The sequence below is a fragment of the Oncorhynchus kisutch genome, unplaced genomic scaffold (assembly GCF_002021735.2).
Source record: "Oncorhynchus kisutch isolate 150728-3 unplaced genomic scaffold, Okis_V2 scaffold2442, whole genome shotgun sequence".
Lineage (NCBI taxonomy): Eukaryota > Metazoa > Chordata > Actinopteri > Salmoniformes > Salmonidae > Oncorhynchus > Oncorhynchus kisutch.
The window spans coordinates 116,920-136,873 of record NW_022264387.1 but is presented as its reverse complement, the minus strand read 5'-3'; the positions used below and the strand labels follow the sequence as shown (position 1 = coordinate 136,873).

At 42.4% G+C, this 19,954-nt stretch overlaps 2 protein-coding genes across 2 annotated transcripts; both read left to right on the top strand.

Annotated features, from left to right (window-relative positions):
* Positions 1-106: 106 nt before the first annotated feature.
* LOC109886577 (NLR family CARD domain-containing protein 3-like) lies at positions 107-4,231 on the top strand (the record flags this gene model as incomplete). The annotated part of the gene is made up of 2 exons (XM_031819668.1): positions 107-341; positions 2,151-4,231. Coding segments are annotated over 2 exons (1,569 nt in total), but the record flags the coding sequence as incomplete, so codon positions are not given.
* A 13,320-nt stretch (positions 4,232-17,551) lies between these two features.
* On the top strand, positions 17,552-19,954 carry LOC116370067 (general transcription factor II-I repeat domain-containing protein 2-like). The gene has a single exon (XM_031819665.1). It carries the CDS (start codon positions 17,810-17,812, stop codon positions 19,619-19,621), a length of 1,812 nt encoding a protein of 603 aa, XP_031675525.1. The 5' UTR covers positions 17,552-17,809; the 3' UTR covers positions 19,622-19,954.

The following is a 19,954-nucleotide window of genomic DNA, read 5'->3' as shown; positions in this document are numbered from 1 at the left end:
GTACATTTGTTTTTGTTTACCTCAAGTAAAGTTGATCTGTCAATCATTCATTAATGTGTTAATGAGAAAGCATTTATTCTCTTGCTTAACTTATTTACTTTATTTATTTCAGTTGCTTGAAGAGAAAATTATGACATTTGTGAAGAACGAGCTGAAGATGTTCAAGAGGATTCTTAGTCCAGAACTCCCAGAAGGCATTGAGAGTCAGAAGCAGGATAAGGAAGTGGTGGATGCTGAAGATGAGCAGCAGGAGAGCAGTGCCAGAGAGGGGGCTCTGAAGATCACACTGCACATCCTGAGGAAAATGAACCAGAAGGAGCTTGCTGAAACACTGGAGAAATGTAAGATCTGTCTGCCTCATGTTGAATGATGTTTTATAACATTTAAAAGCTGTAGCTAAAGTACAGTTAAAGTAGCTGTGTAACTCAATGATATTGTAGCAGCCTTCATAACACCTAGTGACCTCAACAAGTAGCAGCAGGGATTTGTTGTGATTAATTTAGAGGGAGAGAGACAGCATTAATAATACCATCAATAATACCAATAATAATATAATCAGTCACAACAGTCTGTAATGCATTATGAAAACATTTACACGTTTATACAGTCAGATAATATCCTCTTATGGCTGCATGGGCAGTATTGAGTAGCTTGGATGAAAGGTGCTCAGAGGTGCCCAGAGTAAACAGCCTGCTCCTCAGTCTCAGTTGCTAATATATGCATATTATTATTAGTATTGGATGGAAAACACTCCGACGTTTCTAAAACTGTTTGAATGATGTCTGTGAGTATAACAGAACTCATATGGCAGGCAAAAACCTGAGAAGGAATCCAAACAGGAAGTGAGAAATCTGAGGTTGGTAAATTAGCAACACAGTTCCTATTGAAATCCCATTGGGATATGAATGAAGTTGCATTTCCTAGGGCTTCCACTAGATGTCAACCGTCTATAGAAACTTGAATGGGTCTTCTACTGTGTTGTGGGACTGAATAAGAGGGGAAAGAGCTTACTGGCAGAGAGCCATTTCCTGGTCATGCGCATTCCACATGATATCCACTTGCGTTCCGTTGCTCCTCAAGACACAAAGGAATTCTCCGGATGGAACCTTATTGAAGATGTATGATAAAAACATCCTAATGATAGATTCTGTACTTAGTTTGAAATGTTTCTTCGACCTGTAATATAACTTTTTAAAGTTTTAGTAGCACTCGACCTGAACAAGCGTTTGGATATGTATACCAAACGCGCTAACAAAAGGATGTATTTGGACATAAATAACGGACATTATCGAACAAAACAAACATTGTGGACCTGGGATTCCTGGGAGTGCATTCTGATGAAGATCATCAAATGTAAGGGAATATTTATCACCAATATTATAATTGATCTTTTAATTTATTTTAATTAATTTATATTATTGTAATTTCTGGTTCTGTTGACTCCAACATGGCGGCTAATCTTCTTATTTTTCGCCGTCTCAGATTATTGCTTTTTCCGTAGAGTGTTTTTTAAAATTTGACACAGCGGTTGCATTAAGGAGAGGTATATCTATAATTACATGTGTATAACTTATTGTCATCCCCATTTATGATGAGTATTTCTGTTGAATGGTGTTGAATGATGTGGCTATGTAAAATCACTGGATATTTTTGGAACTACTGAACGTAAACTCAGATTGTTTTTATATAAATATTAACTTTATCAAACAAAACAAACATGTATTGTGTAACATGAAGTCCTCTGAGTGTCATCTGATGAAGATCATCAGAGGTTAGTGATTCATTTTCATCTCTATTTGTGCTTTTTGTGACTGCTGTCTTTGGCTGGAAAAATGGCTGTGCTAATTCTGCGGCTTGGTGGTGACATAATTGTTTGTGGTGCTTTCGCTGTAAAGCATATTTGAAATCGGACACTGTGGTGGGATTAACAACAAAATGACCTTTAAAATGGTATAAAATACATGTATGTTCGAGGAATTTTAATTATGAGATAATGAGATTTCTGCTGTTTTGAATTTGGAGCCCTGCACTTTCACTGGCTGTTGTTGGGATCTCAGCCCTAAGAAGTTTTAAGAGAATAAATCATTATAATGTAAAACTTGATGAAACAGACGTAATATTAATATCCTCTGTGTTATTTCTTCATTCAGATGAGCTTGCTTGGATTTACCAACGTGAACTCAAATCTAATCTAAAGAAGAAGTTTCAATGTGTATTTGAGGGGATCGCTAAACAAGGAAACCCAACACTTCTCAATAAGTTCTACACAGAGCTCTACATCACAGAGGGTGGAACAGGAAAGGTCAATAATGAACATGAGCTGAGACAGATTGAGACAACAACCAGGAAACAAGCAAGACCAGAGACTGCAATCAAATGTAACGACATCTTCAAACCCTTAACTGGAGAAGACAAACGTATCAGAACTGTGCTAACAAAGGGAGTCGCTGGCATTGGAAAAACAGTCTCTGTGCAGAAGTTCATTCTGGACTGGGCTGAAGGAAAAGCAAATCAGGATGTCCAATTTGTGTTTTCATTCCCTTTTCGGGAGCTGAATTTGATGAAAGAGGACAAACACACTTTCATTGAACTTCTTAATCACTTCTCAATGGAAACCAAACAATCAAGAATCTCCATCTACAACAAGTACAAAGTTCTGTTAATCTTTGATGGTCTGGATGAGTGCCGACTGCCCCTAGACTTCCAGAAGAACAAGATCTGTTGTGACATCACAGAGTCAACCTCAGTGGATGTACTGCTGACAAATCTCATCAAGGGAAATCTGCTTCCCTCTGCTCTCCTCTGGATAACTACCCGACCTGCAGCAGCCAATAAGATCCCTTCAGGGTGTGTAGACCAGGTGACAGAGGTACGAGGGTTCAGTGACCCACAGAAGGAGGAGTACTTCAGGAAGAGATTCAGTGATGAGGACCTGGCTAGCAGAATCATCTCACACATAAAGACATCAAGGAGCCTCCACATCATGTGCCACATTCCAGTCTTCTGTTGGATTTCTGCAACAGTTCTTGAACACATGCTAAAACATAAGAGAGAAGAGATGCCCAAGACACTGACTGAGATGTACACACACCTTGTGGTGTTTCATACCAAACAGAAGAATAAAAAGTATCTTGGGAAAGAAGAGACAGGTCCACACTGGAATAAAGAGAGCATTCTGTCACTGGGAAAACTGGCTTTTCAACAGCTTATGAAGGGCAATCTGATTTTCTATGAAGAAGACCTGAAAGAGGCTGGCATTGGTGTCAATGAAGCCTCAGTTTATTCAGGATTGTGCACACAGCTCTTTAAAGAGGAATGTGTGCTGTACCAGGACAAGGTGTACTGCTTTGTGCATCTGAGCATTCAGGAGTTTCTGGCTGCTGTATATGTGTTCCTCTCATTCATCAACAACAATGAGAATCTAATGGCCAAACCTCAATCAATGTTCAGCTACTTTTTTGTCGTTCTTCAGAGACAAGCATGAAGTTACTGTCTACAAGAGTGTTGTGAATAAAGCCTTACAAAGTGAGACGGGAAACCTGGACCTTTTCCTCCTCTCACTGGAGTCCAATCAGAAGCACTTACGAGGTCTACTGACAATGACAAGAAGCAGCTCACAGACCCATGAAGAAACAGTCAAGTACATCAAGGAGAAGATCAGGGAGAATCCCTCTCCAGAGAGGAGCATCAATCTGTTCCACTGTCTGAATGAACTGAATGACCATTCTCTAGTGGGGGAGATCCAAAGCTACCTGAGATCAGGAAGTCTCTCAGAAGCCAAGCTGTCACCTGCACAGTGGTCAGCTCTGGTCTTTGTGTTGCTGACTTCAGAAAAGGAGCTGGATGTGTTTGACCTGAAGAAATACTCCAGATCAGAGGAAGGTCTTCTGAGGCTGCTGCCAGTGGTCAAAGCCTCCAGAGCTTCTCTGTGAGTACATCAAATGACATTTAAGAACTAATCATCAGGAAGAAATATTGAATTTAGGGAATATAAGATTATATTGAATAACATATTGAATCAATGCATTGGTGTTCACATTAGTATAACAATATGACCATACAAATTTAGGAGATGGAATTACAATCTAAATGTTGTTTGGGAGAATAAACCAAATGTATTTGCCATTGTCCTTCTACACTACTCGTTAAATTAACAGTGTGTTTGTGAAGTCATGATGATCTCTTTGCAGGCTGTCAGGCTGTGGAGTCACAGAGGAAGGCTGTGCTTCTCTGGTCTCAGCTCTGAGGTCAAACCCCTCACACCTGAGAGAGCTGGATCTGAGTAACAATGACCTGAAGGATTCAGGAGTGAAGCTGCTCTCTGCTGGACTGGGGAATCCCCACTGTAAACTGGAGACTCTGAGGTCAGTATTCCTGTAGTTGGTCAACAAGTGATAACTGTTCACCAGATCCACATGTGTTTACCAGACACACATAGTCCACACCATATGTGTTTGGACAGTGAAGCTTACAGTTTTAAATGTGGTGCTTTGCTCCAGCATTTAGGATTTGAGATATAATGTTTCATATTAGTTGACAGTACAGAATGTCACCTTTTATTTGAGGTTAAAGGTGAAAGGTTAGCATGTTTTCATGTATTTTCATTCTTTAATGTTTTACTGTTTAGACCTTTTTGTGTCTCCATTCATTATTTTTTACAAACATTCAAAAGTTTATTGTTTAGTCCCATATTCTTTGCCTGCAGTGATTACATCAAGCTTGTGAATCTACGAACTTTTGAAGTTTTGCAGTTTGTCTTGGTTGTGTTTTAGATGTTTTCTTAATAGAAACTGAATGGTGAATAATGTCCTGTCATTTTGGAGTCACTTCACTTGTATTGTCAGTAAGAATAGAAGATGTTTCTGAACACTTCTACATTCATGTGGATGTTACCATGATTATGAATAATAATGAATGAATAGAGGATGATGATGAATGAGAAAGTTACAGAGGCACAACGATCAGGCCCCCTCTGTTATTGGTAATGGTGAGAGGTTAGCATGTTTTGTTGTAGTCTCTGTTATTGGTAATGGTGAGAGGTTAGCATGTTTTGTTGTAGCCTCTGTAACTTTCTCACTCATTATTATTCATGATTTGTTCATGATTTTTCTTAATCAGGGCATCATCATGATTCATTTAGTATTGTTTGGAAACATGTTATCTACTCATTTAGACAGAAAAGTACTCCACTCATCATCCACCATTTTAATATTGTGCAAAACACAACCAAAACAAACTGCAAATACAATTAACGAGTTTGAGTCAGAAGCTTGATTTAGTCATTGCATTCAACGAATATCGAATCAATTTGTTGTAGCCTCTGTTAATGGTTCGAGGTTAGCATGATTTGTTGTAGCCTCTAACTTTCTCACTCAATTAAATTCAGGATTCGTACATTATTTTTCATAATCATGACATCATCAGGATTCCATTTTAATATTTGGAAAAAAAGAAGAAAAAAACTGAACTGAACTTTAATTTTTAATTTCTAAATCAGATTGAATTTTTTTTCTTATAATTTACAAGATTATCATTCCCCTAATGCACGCCTTGAAGACATCTCAAATTATACCGGGGATCGGCTTTTCTCTGTCCTCTATGTCTACATTTGGTTTTTATTTGTTTTGTTTATGTATTTAATACATTTCGGGTCCCATACCGTGCTTTGTTTATTCTCCAAATTCTGGTTGCTAGTGAAGACAGTCTACTCAAATATTTGTACTATACATTTTTCAATCTACAAGCAATACTTTGTTCATTTGTAATTTCTAAGAATGATACATTTATTTATGAATAGCTATGATAGGTTTCAGCATCCTGGTGTAACTGAAAATGTTAAAAAAATAAGAATATCAGTGTGATTTTAAAATGATTTGACTCTTTGCAGGCTGTCAGGCTGTCTAGTCACAGAGGAAGGCTGTGCTTCTCTGGTCTCAGCTCTGAGGTCAAACCCCTCACACCTGAGAGAGCTGGACCTGAGCTACAATCACCCAGGAGACTCAGGAGTCAGACTGCTCTCTGCTGGACTGGAGGATCCACACTGCAGACTGGAGAAACTCAAGTATGTAGAGGGTTTATGTCAATGTTCATATCAGACATGTTGGACTTATCAGGCTGGTTAAGACAAACATTCTTACCTCCACTTGGAAAAAGTTATATGCTGACTGTGTGTGTGTGTGTGTCCAATGTGTGTGTGAAACACACACACACATACACACTGGATACACACACAGGACACACACAGACCACACGTCATACACACAGGATGAACACACTGTACACTTCATACACACTGGACACACACACACACACTGGACACACACACTGGACACACACACACACACACACTGGACACTGTAGTGGAAATTTCCTGTATTTACCAAATCATGAGAGCAAACACAAGTCAGAGTTAGTTATCATGAAGTCCATCTTTAATTATATGAGCTCCATCACAACCTTGTGACTCTCAGACCAATTCAGTGTCTATAAATGACACATTGCAACTGAGATCCTTTATAGCAAAGACACACATAGCATTGCCCATAAATTATCGTTCAGCTTTGTCTCCTAAACTAAGTTATTTTCTCGCTCTCAGGACCATAAAACAAAACCTATCAACAGGCATATATCAAATACACCTGGACAAGATCACAGAGACACAGTGACTGGCACACAGACATTGTGGAGCCAAGAGATAATTTGTTTAAAAGATATGTTTACCTATGAAGACAAGCTTGACCCCTCCCCTCTCTGAGGCCCTAGTAACTGACCCCAGGACAGAGAAAACCAGCGGCCTTATCCCAGAGACAGAGAACAGATAACTGCAACAGTATTATACAAAAATAGACAATCCGATGAGACTCACAAGCAATAATGAAAATAAAACATCTTATCTATACTATATTATCTATGTTACCCAACTATTCTGATTCATCCCCAACACACAGACAAACAAACATTCTTACCAACGCTTGACCTGCATGTGTGTGTGTGTCCAGTATGTGTGTGTGTCCAGTGTGTGTGTGTGTCCAGTGTGTGTGTGTGTGTGTGTCCAGTATGTGTGTGTGTGTGTGTGTGTGTGTGTGTGTGTGTGTGTGTGTCCAGTATGTGTGTGTGTGTGTGTGTCCAGTATGTGTGTGTGTCCAGTATGTGTGTGTGTCCAGTGTGTGTGTGTGTCCAGTATGTGTGTGTGTGTGTGTGTCCAGTATGTGTGTGTGTCCAGTATGTGTGTGTGTCCAGTGTGTGTGTGTGTCCAGTGTGTGTGTGTGTCCAGTATGTGTGTGTGTGTGTGTGTGTGTGTCCAGTATGTGTGTGTGTGTGTGTGTGTGTGTGTGTGTGTGTGTGTGTGTGTGTGTGTGTGTGTGTGTGTGTGTGTGTGTGTGTGTGTGTGTGTGTGTGTGTGTGTGTGTGTGTGTGTGTGTGTGTGTGTGTGTGTTCAGGTGTATCCCTCAATGACTGTCTGTTCTTCTGCTTACCGCTACAGTGTGGAACATGGTGGAGAGAACAGAATGAAACCTGGACTTAGAAAATGTGAGTGTTGACTGCTGTGAAGAATATGACTAAGAATAAGTCTTAATTCAAGTCAAAGACCAACATCATTACTGACTTGGTCATATTAAATATCAGCTGTAGTTCTACAGAGGCAGAAATCAGGGACACCAACGTTTACAAAGAGTTGCTTTGATAATGTGTGTGTGTGTAATTAATGGGAATAAGTGTGTTTTATATTACCATACAGTATAATGATATGAGAATGTGTGTTTGTGTGTGTGTTCGTGTAACAATATAGAAATGTTTGTTTGTGTTCATGATTCATACAGCTGTGTGTGTAATTCATTGGAATACCATACAGTAATTCATTTATATTACCATACAGTATAACATATGATCATTCAACAAGTCTCAAGTTACCTTAACTTCTCCTTTTGATACTTAGAAACATCTACATTACAAGAATTAGTGAAAAATGAGTTAACATTCTAATGTGAATGATGATGATTTCTAATATTGTGTCTGGTTTCTTCCATCAGATGTCTGTGATCTCACACTGGACCTAAACACAGTAAACAGACTCCTCTCTCTGTCTGAGGAGAACAGAAAGGTGACATGTAGGACAGAGGAGCAGCCGTATCCTGATCACCCAGAGAGATTTGAGGACTGTAGACAGGTGCTGTGTAGAGAGGGTCTGACAGGGCGCTGTTACTGGGAGGCAGAGTGGAGTGGGGGAAGGGCTGATATTGGAGTGACATATAAAGGAATCAACAGGAGAGGAAGGGGTATTGACTGTTGTCTTGGATACAATGACAAGTCCTGGAGTCTGGTCTGCTATGACAAGAGTCAACACACACACACATACACACTGGATACACACACAGGACACACACAGACCACACGTCATACACACAGGATGAACACACTGTACACTTCATACACACTGGACACACACACACACACTGGACACACACACTGGACACACACACACACACACACTGGACACTGTAGTGGAAATTTCCTGTATTTACCAAATCATGAGAGCAAACACAAGTCAGAGTTAGTTATCATGAAGTCCATCTTTAATTATATGAGCTCCATCACAACCTTGTGACTCTCAGACCAATTCAGTGTCTATAAATGACACATTGCAACTGAGATCCTTTATAGCAAAGACACACATAGCATTGCCCATAAATTATCGTTCAGCTTTGTCTCCTAAACTAAGTTATTTTCTCGCTCTCAGGACCATAAAACAAAACCTATCAACAGGCATATATCAAATACACCTGGACAAGATCACAGAGACACAGTGACTGGCACACAGACATTGTGGAGCCAAGAGATAATTTGTTTAAAAGATATGTTTACCTATGAAGACAAGCTTGACCCCTCCCCTCTCTGAGGCCCTAGTAACTGACCCCAGGACAGAGAAAACCAGCGGCCTTATCCCAGAGACAGAGAACAGATAACTGCAACAGTATTATACAAAAATAGACAATCCGATGAGACTCACAAGCAATAATGAAAATAAAACATCTTATCTATACTATATTATCTATGTTACCCAACTATTCTGATTCATCCCCAACACACAGACAAACAAACATTCTTACCAACGCTTGACCTGCATGTGTGTGTGTGTCCAGTATGTGTGTGTGTCCAGTGTGTGTGTGTGTCCAGTGTGTGTGTGTGTGTGTGTCCAGTATGTGTGTGTGTGTGTGTGTGTGTGTGTGTGTGTGTGTGTGTGTGTGTCCAGTATGTGTGTGTGTGTGTGTGTCCAGTATGTGTGTGTGTCCAGTATGTGTGTGTGTCCAGTGTGTGTGTGTGTCCAGTATGTGTGTGTGTGTGTGTGTCCAGTATGTGTGTGTGTCCAGTATGTGTGTGTGTCCAGTGTGTGTGTGTGTCCAGTGTGTGTGTGTGTCCAGTATGTGTGTGTGTGTGTGTGTGTGTGTCCAGTATGTGTGTGTGTGTGTGTGTGTGTGTGTGTGTGTGTGTGTGTGTGTGTGTGTGTGTGTGTGTGTGTGTGTGTGTGTGTGTGTGTGTGTGTGTGTGTGTGTGTGTGTGTTCAGGTGTATCCCTCAATGACTGTCTGTTCTTCTGCTTACCGCTACAGTGTGGAACATGGTGGAGAGAACAGAATGAAACCTGGACTTAGAAAATGTGAGTGTTGACTGCTGTGAAGAATATGACTAAGAATAAGTCTTAATTCAAGTCAAAGACCAACATCATTACTGACTTGGTCATATTAAATATCAGCTGTAGTTCTACAGAGGCAGAAATCAGGGACACCAACGTTTACAAAGAGTTGCTTTGATAATGTGTGTGTGTGTAATTAATGGGAATAAGTGTGTTTTATATTACCATACAGTATAATGATATGAGAATGTGTGTTTGTGTGTGTGTTCGTGTAACAATATAGAAATGTTTGTTTGTGTTCATGATTCATACAGCTGTGTGTGTAATTCATTGGAATACCATACAGTAATTCATTTATATTACCATACAGTATAACATATGATCATTCAACAAGTCTCAAGTTACCTTAACTTCTCCTTTTGATACTTAGAAACATCTACATTACAAGAATTAGTGAAAAATGAGTTAACATTCTAATGTGAATGATGATGATTTCTAATATTGTGTCTGGTTTCTTCCATCAGATGTCTGTGATCTCACACTGGACCTAAACACAGTAAACAGACTCCTCTCTCTGTCTGAGGAGAACAGAAAGGTGACATGTAGGACAGAGGAGCAGCCGTATCCTGATCACCCAGAGAGATTTGAGGACTGTAGACAGGTGCTGTGTAGAGAGGGTCTGACAGGGCGCTGTTACTGGGAGGCAGAGTGGAGTGGGGGAAGGGCTGATATTGGAGTGACATATAAAGGAATCAACAGGAGAGGAAGGGGTATTGACTGTTGTCTTGGATACAATGACAAGTCCTGGAGTCTGGTCTGCTATGACAAGAGTTACAGAACCTGTCACAATAAGAATCCCATTGCCATAGACGTCCCCTCCTCCAGCTCCCACAGAGTAGGAGTGTATCTGGACTGGCCAGCCGGCACTCTGTCCTTCTATAGAGCCTCCTCTGACACACTGACCCACCTGTACACATTCACCTCCACATTCACTGAGCCCCTCTATCCAGGGTTTAGGCTTTGTGATGTTGACTCCTCCGTGTCTCTGGAAATAATAACCTGACACACACACACACTGATACACACACACACACACAACTCACACGCTGGACACACACAGGACACAAACACACAAACTAGACTCACACACGCACACACACACACACACACACACACGGGATACTTATGCTTGTTATGTCACCTCTGTAACCAGGTATCAAACATCCTGACCTTTCTGACCCTGTCCCATGGTCCTACTTCACTGTGTTATAATGACCTTTCTGACCCTGTCCCATGGCCCTGCTTTCTAGAACTGAACATTTAAATCCTCTAAGTTTTGTTTTGTGTCCACTTACTTATTTATTGATGTATTTGTTGTATATTGGGGTTGTGCAGCAGAGCATCATGGGGGTTTGTATGTGTAGAGATGATCATTTTCCAGATAAATGGTTGAACTGATTCCTGTCTCCCGTCTCATCATTATTGAATTGTTATACAGACCTGGTTATGAAACCAACAAAACCTAACAACAGATTGGTGATGAGTCTGAATCTTCAGGAACTATTCTGTCTGGAAGAAGTATGTTTTAACAACTTTTAAAACGGTTATTTTCTGTGGTTCAGTCTAGGCTAATGTTAACACAGTGTATTGCTAGCAGAGGCAAGTGCATAGTGGAACTAACAGAGAGAGTTAACATCATCATGGAGGGAAGTGGAGCTAACAGAGAGAGTTATCATCATGGAGGGAAGTGCATAGTGGAGCTAACAGAGAGAGTTAACATCATCATGGAGGGAAGTGGAGCTAACAGAGAGAGTTAACATCATCATGGAGGGAAGTGGAGCTAACAGAGAGAGTTAACATCATCATGGAGGGAAGTGGAGCTAACAGAGAGAGTTAACATCATCATGGAGGGAAGTGGAGCTAACAGAGAGAGTTAACATCATCATGGAGGGAAGTGGAGCTAACAGAGAGAGTTAACATCATCATGGAGGGAAGTGGAGCTAACAGAGAGAGTTAACATCATCATGGAGGGAAGTGGAGCTAACAGAGAGAGTTAACATCATCATGGAGGGAAGTGGAGCTAACAGAGAGAGTTAACATCATCATGGGGGGAAGTGGAGCTAACAGAGAGAGTTAACATCATCATGAAGGGAAGTGGAGCTAACAGAGAGAGTTAACATCATCATGAAGGGAAGTGGAGCTAACAGAGAGAGTTAACATCATCATGGAGGGAAGTGGAGCTAACAGAGAGAGTTAACATCATCATGGAGGGAAGTGGAGCTAACAGAGAGAGTTAACATCATCATGGAGGGAAGTGGAGCTAACAGAGAGAGTTAACATCATCATGAAGGGAAGTGGAGCTAACAGAGAGAGTTAACATCATCATGAAGGGAAGTGGAGCTAACAGAGAGAGTTAACATCATCATGGAGGGAAGTGGAGCTAACAGAGAGAGTTAACATCATCATGGAGGGAAGTGGAGCTAACAGAGAGAGTTAACATCATCATGGAGGGAAGTGGAGCTAACAGAGAGAGTTAACATCATCATGGAGGGAAGTGGAGCTAACAGAGAGAGTTAACATCATCATGGAGGGAAGTGGAGCTAACAGAGAGAGTTAACATCATCATGGAGGGAAGTGGAGCTAACAGAGAGAGTTAACATCGTCATGGAGGGAAGTGGAGCTAACAGAGAGTTAACATCATCATGGACGGCAGAAAAGGACCCGAGACGGATGTCGGAGCGGGAAAACAACTTGATTAGAAAGGGAGGAATATACAGTGATGAAAGGAAAGGACATTAATTAAACTTAAACTAAACCAAAGAACTTTGGAATTAAAAACTGCTAAATGAGCGAAGTGAATGATGATCACGTGACTGAGGAAACTATTGCTGTGGTTGAGGACAATCAGGATCCTATTGAGAAATGAAAATGGTGTGAATTGTTGGAAACATTGGACAGTTTGATGAAAGCGTTGAGCAGGGGACCTCATATACAGAACGGTTTGAATATTTTGTTATTGTAAGTTACATTGATAAGGACAACATTGTGCTTATAGTTTTTAGTGTAATGGGGCCAAAGACATTTAATTTACTAGTCAGCCTGTTACATCCAGACAGAACAGGTAATAAGACGTATGTCGTGGAGATACTTAAAGGACCTGTTTCACCAGAACCACTAGTTAATACTTAAAGGACATGTTTCACCAGCACCACTAGTTAATACTGAAAGGACATGTTTCACCAGCACCACTAGTTAATACTGAAAGGACATGTTTCACCAGAACCATTAGTTAATACTGAAAGGACCTGTTTCACCAGAACCACTAGTTAATACTGAAATCACCTGTTTCACCAGAACCACTAGTTAATACTGAAAGGACCTGTTTCACCAGAACCACTAGTTAATGCTGAAAGGACATGTTTCACCAGAACCACTAGTTAATACTGAAAGGACATGTTTCACCAGCACCACTAGTTAATACTGAAAGGACATGTTTCACCAGAACCACTAGTTAATACTGAAAGGACCTGTTTCACCAGAACCACTAGTTAATACTGAAAGGACCTGTTTCACCAGAACCACTAGTTAATACTGAAAGGACATGTTTCACCAGAACCACTAGTTAATGCTGAAAGGACATGTTTCACCAGAACCACTAGTTAATGCTGAAAGGACCTGTTTCACCAGAACCACTAGTTAATGCTGAAAGGACATGTTTCACCAGAACCACTAGTTAATGCTGAAAGGACATGTTTCACCAGAACCACTAGTTAATGCTGAAAGGACATGTTTCGGAATGAGTTTTGGAAAGAGGTTCCCTCTGTCTTATCTGCTGAAGTGGATGTCATCATACCTTGTTCCCCCAAACTGGTATCACTTAATGATCATTCACCACTATCATTACAGAAAATACCTTTAATGTTGTCAGGTTTGACAGCAGCTAAAAAGATGTTGGAACTAAGATGTCTACAACCTCATTGGATCAGCACTTTATCCACTGTTAGGATCCATGGGTCTACCACCACACCTCATTGGATCAGCAGTTTATACACTGTTAGGATCCATGGGTCTACCACCACACCTCATTGGATCAGCAGTTTATACACTGTTAGGATCCATGGGTCTACAACCTCATTGGATCAGCACTTTATACACTGTTAGGATCCATGGGTCTACAACCTCATTGGATCAGCACTTTATCCACTGTTAGGATCCATGGGTCTACAACCTAATTGGATCAGCACTTTATATACTGTTAGGATCCATGGGTCTACAACCTCATTGGATCAGCACTTTATACACTGTTAGGATCCATGGGTCTACCACCACACCTCATTGGATCAGCACTTTATACACTGTCAGGATCCATGGGTCTACCACCTCACCTCATTGGATCAGCACTTTATATACTGTTAGGATCCATGGGTCTACCACCACACCTCATTGGATCAGCACTTTATCCACTGTTAGGATCCATGGGTCTACCACCTCACCTCATTGGATCAGCAGTTTATATACTGTTAGGATCCATGGGTCTACCACCTCACCTCATTGGATCAGCAGTTTATATACTGTTAGGATCCATGGGTCTACCACCACACCTCATTGGATCAGCACTTTATCCACTGTTAGGATCCATGGGTCTACCACCTCACCTCATTGGATCAGCAGTTTATATACTGTTAGGATCCATGGGTCTACCACCACACCTCATTGGATCAGCACTTTATCCACTGTTAGGATCCATGGGTCTACAACCTCATTGGATCAGCACTTTATACACTGTTAGGATCCATGGGTCTACCACCACACCTCATTGGATCAGCACTTTATCCACTGTTAGGATCCATGGGTCTACCACCTCACCTCATTGGATCAGCAGTTTATATACTGTTAGGATCCATGGGTCTACCACCTCACCTCATTGGATCAGCAGTTTATATACTGTTAGGATCCATGTGTCTACCACCACACCTCATTGGATCAGCACCTTTATCCACTGTTAGGATCCATGGGTCTACCACCACACCTCATTGGATCAGCACTTTATATACTGTTAGGATCCATGGGTCTACCACCTCACCTCATTGGATCAGCAGTTTATATACTGTTAGGATCCATGGGTCTACCACCACACCTCATTGGATCAGCAGTTTATCCACTGTTAGGATCCATGGGTCTACCACCTCACCTCATTGGATCAGCAGTTTATATACTGTTAGGATCCATGGGTCTACCACCACACCTCATTGGATCAGCACTTTATATACTGTTAGGATCCATGGGTCTACCACCTCACCTCATTGGATCAGCACTTTATATACTGTTAGGATCCATGGGTCTACCACCACACCTCATTGGATCAGCACTTTATATACTGTTAGGATCCATGGGTCTACCACCACACCTCATTGGATCAGCACTTTATATACTGTTAGGATCCATGGGTCTACCACCACACCTCATTGGATCAGCACTTTATATACTGTTAGGATCCATGGGTCTACCACCTCACCTCATTGGATCAGCACTTTATATACTGTTAGGATCCATGGGTCTACCACCTCACCTCATTGGATCAGCAGTTTATATACTGTTAGGATCCATGGGTCTACCACCACACCTCATTGGATCAGCACTTTATATACTGTTAGGATCCATGGGTCTACCACCTCACCTCATTGGATCAGCAGTTTATATACTGTTAGGATCCATGGGTCTACCACCTCACCTCATTGGATCAGCACCTTTATAGATATAATTTATTAACAACCATCCACTGCTGGGATCTTTGGGGCCAAACAACAATTGACAGCTGGTTCTCTGCAGCTGAAACCATAAAGTGTGTTTTTTATTCAACAGATTGACCTTCATTATAATTTTAATCCAAATGTGGCCTAACTGATTTTATCACATCTTCATTTAGTATTTATTTTTATGGTTGGGTGGGTTGGGGTGGTCCCAGGAGGGGTTGGAGGGTGGGTTGGAGTGGTCCCAGTAGGATTGGAGTGGTCCCAGTAGGATTGGAGTGGTCCCAGTAGGATCGGAATGGTCCCAGTAGGCTTGGAGTGGTCCCAGTAGGGTTGGAGTGATCCCAGTAGGGTTGGAGTGGTCCCAGTAGGATTGGAGTGGTCCCAGTAGGGTTGAAGTGATTCCAGTAGGGTTGGAGTGGTCCCAGGAGGGGTTGGAGGGTGGGTTGGGGTGGTCCCAGGAGGGGTTGGAGGGTTGGTTGGGGTGGTCCAGGAGGTGTTGGAGGGTGGGTTGGAGTGGTCCCAGTAGGTTTGGAGTGGTCCCAGTAGGGTTGGAGTGGTCCCAGGAGGGGTTGGACGGTGGGTTGGGGTGGTCCCAGGAGGGGTTGGGGTGGTCCCAGGAGGGGTTGGAGGGTGGGTTGGGGTGGTCCCAGGAGGGGTTGGAGGGTGGGTTGGGGTGGTCCCAGGAGGGGTTGGAGGGTGGGTTGGGGTGGTCGCAGGAGGGGTTGGAGGGTGGGTTGGGGTGGTCCCAGGAGGGGTTGGAGGGTGGGTTGGAGTGGTCCCCGGAGGGTTTGGAGGGTGGGTTGGGGTGGTCCCAGGAGGGGTTGGAGGGTGGGTTGGGGTGGTCCCAGGAGGGGTTGGAGGGTGGGTTGGGGTGGTCCCAGTAGGGTTGGAGTGGTCCCAGTAGGGTTGGAGGGTGGGTTGGGGTGGTCCCAGAAGGGTTGGAGGGTGGGTTGGGGTGGTCCCAGTAGGGTTGGAGTGGTCCCAGTAGGGTTGGAGGGTGGGTTGGGGTGGTCCCAGAAGTGTTGGAGGGTGGGTTGGGGTGGTCCCAGAAGGGTTGGAGGGTGGGTTGGGGTGGTCCCAGTAGGGTTGGATTGGTCCCAGAAGGGTTGGAGGGTGGGTTGGGGTGGTCCCAGGAGGGGTTGGAGAGTGGGTTGGGGTGGTCCCAGAAGGGTTGGAGGGTGGGTTGGGGTGGTCCCAGGAGGGGTTGGAGGGTGGGTTGGTTTGGTCCCAGGTGAGTGATTGTATATGTGGTTAATTATATTTTTGTATTTCCCCGCAATAACTGGTTTACATAACACACTGATATATATATACTCCCCCCCCCCCCCCAAAAAAAATAAAAAATATATATACATCATATATATAAATACATATATATATTTACATATTAACAGTATTGTGTCTCTAGCTGTATAACCATTCCTGCTGCTATTTGTTCTGATATATATATTAACAGTATTGTGTCTCTAGCTGTATAACCATTCCTGCTGCTATTTGTTCTGATATATATATTAACAGTATTGTGTCTCTAGCTGTATAACCATTCCTGCTGCTATTTGTTCTGATATATATATTAACAGTATTGTGTCTCTAGCTGTATAACCATTCCTGCTGCTATTTGTTCTGATATATATATTAACAGTATTGTGTCTCTAGCTGTATAACCATTCCTGCTGCTATTTGTTCTGATATATATATTAACAGTATTGTGTCTCTAGATGTAAAATCATTCCTGCTGCTATTTGTTCTTGTCTTTGTTCCTTTAAAATAAATAATAAGTTGATCACAAAAAAAGGAAAAGAGTTTCAACTGAAAATCAGAGAGTGTCAGTCACATGCTTCCACTGTGGCAAGGTGTGACATCAGCCTTCTACATGCTGAGGTAAGGACATGGTCCAGCCTGTGGTAAGAAAATGCACATTTGACAAAACCTCTAGGAACAAAAAGAGAACAGAAAATGAATAATCACACTGGACTGGTCATCAGTGCAGACAATGACAGACCTACCTGTCATCTTAAAGAATCACACTGGACTGGCCATCAGTGCAGACAATGACAGACCTACCTGCCATCTTAAAGAATCACACTGGACTGGTCATCAGTGCAGTCAATGACAGACCTACCTGCCACCTTAAAGAATCACACTGGACTGGCCATCAGTGTAGACCATGGGTGTCAAACTCTGGCCCGTGGGCCAAATTTGGCCCGCGGGGTAATTATATTTGGCCCGCGAGACAATACCAAATTACTACTAGAGCTGGCCCGCCGGTATTATACAGCGCATTCACCACTAATACTACGAATCCCATAATGCTCTGCTGTTTTCGCGCGCCATTCAGGACAGGACCCAGAAACGCTCTCTCCTCTGTGACAGTAGTCATAGCAACATAGACGCTACAACTGTCAGCGAGCTAACCCTTCCCAAAAATGGTGAAAAGAAAGGCAGAAAACAGGAGCTTTCTGGACAAGTGGGAGGCAGAATATCTGTTTACATATGTAAAAGACAAACCTGTTTGTCTTGTTTGTGGAGTCAACGTGGCTGTAAGTAAGGAGTACAACATTAGACGACACTATGAAACGAAACACCATGACAAATACAAGGACCTGGACATGACTCAAAGGAGCCAGAAAGTAGAGGAGATGAAAAGAAGTTTGGTTTCACAACAGAATATGTTTAAAAAAGCCACATCACAAAGCGAGGCTGCTGTAAAGGCTAGTTATATAGTGGCAGCAGAGATCGCAAAATCAGCCAGGCCCTTTAATGAGGGAGAGTTCATGAAAAAGTGCATGATGAAGGTTTGTGACCTCGTATGCCCAGAGAAAAAACAAGCATTTTCAAACGTGAGCCTGAGCAGGAACACAGTAGCTGATCGCACATGTGATCTTGCCACCAATCTGTATGACCAGCTGATGGAAAAGGGAAAAGATTTTGTTGCGTTCTCCCTCGCTGTGGATGAGAGCTGTGACGCATCTGATACTGCTCAGCTGTCAGTCTTCATCCGTGGAGTGGACTCAAATCTGTGTGTTACGGAGGAGCTATTAGGATTCAAATCAATGCATGGCACAACCACAGGAAAGGAAATCTTTGAGGAGGTTTCCAAATGTGTAACTGAAATAAAGCTGCCGTGGGATAAACTCGTTGGATTAACGACAGATGGTGCGCCAGCGATGTGCGGTAAAAAGAGTGGACTGGTGGGCATGGTTCGGGAGAAGATGCGGGAAGAGAACTGTGCAGGTGAGCTAACTGTTTACCACTGCATCATACATCAGGAAGCACTGTGTGCCAAAGCCCTAAAGATGGAACATGTTATGACCACATTAACACAGGTAGTTAACTTTATAAGAGCCAAAGGTCTAAATCACCGCCAGTTTAAATCTTTAATGGAGGAGTGTGGTTCGGAATACGCAGACGTGCCGTATCACACAGAGGTGAGATGGCTAAGCAGAGGAAAAGTACTGAACAGATGTTTCGAGCTGCGTGAGGAAATATGTCAATTCCTGGAAACCAAAGGGAAGGATACAGCAGAGCTCCGGGAGCAAAAGTTCCTGTGTGAGCTGGCCTTTCTCTGTGACATCTCGAGCCATCTCGATGCGCTGAACCTGCAGCTTCAGGGGCGGGGGCGCATCATCACAGACATGTACGCTGCAGTGAGGGCCTTCAAAACTAAACTGTGCCTGTGGGAGAATCAGATGCTGCAAGGAAACCCTTGCCATTTTCCCTGCTGCCAATCCATAAAAGCGCAGATCTCTACCGCCGTGTTCCCATGCACACAGTTTGCTGAAAAACTCAGTGTTCTCGCCGCTGAGTTTAGCCGGCGATTTGCCGACTTCGATGCCCAGAAATGCAAGTTTGAACTGCTTAGTAATCCCTTCGCAGTTGATGTGGAAAATGCACCAACCAACATCCAAATGGAGCTGATTGAACTCCAGTGCAACGACACGCTGAAGTCAAAGTATGATGCTGTGGGCGCCGCACAGTTTCCACGGTTCATCCCTGACACAATGCCTCAGCTCCGCACCCAAGCTGCTCAGATGCTCTCCATGTTCGGCAGCACTTATCTATGCGAGCAACTTTTCTCCTCGATGAAGATGACCAAAACAACTCACAGGAGACGTCTGACTGATGAACATCTTCGCTCGATACTGAGGATTTCTTCAGCTCAGAGCTTGAGCCCAGACATTGATGAACTAGCATCCAAGAAGAGATGCCAGGTATCTGGCTTGGGCACATCAGATTAGACCAGTGTGCAATAATTAACGTTTTCTTTATGCACTTTTTCTTGCTACAAGGCATGGGCTTGAATGGTTGATTGATTTATTATCATTTTATTTGTAAAATTATTAGCCAGTGGAAAAAGTTTATTTTGGTATTTAAATCAGAAGGCTGCAAATAGAAAAGAGGCATACAATTTTGAGGCATACACACCATTGATGTGTTTTTTCATTTGAAATTCGATTTTGCATGTCTCCACTATTAAATTATATATTGTATGGTAATAAGCGATGCTTGTTCCATATTCAATGTTAAAGCAAAACTTGTTTGGGTCCATATTAAAAGGTTAATTTGTTCAA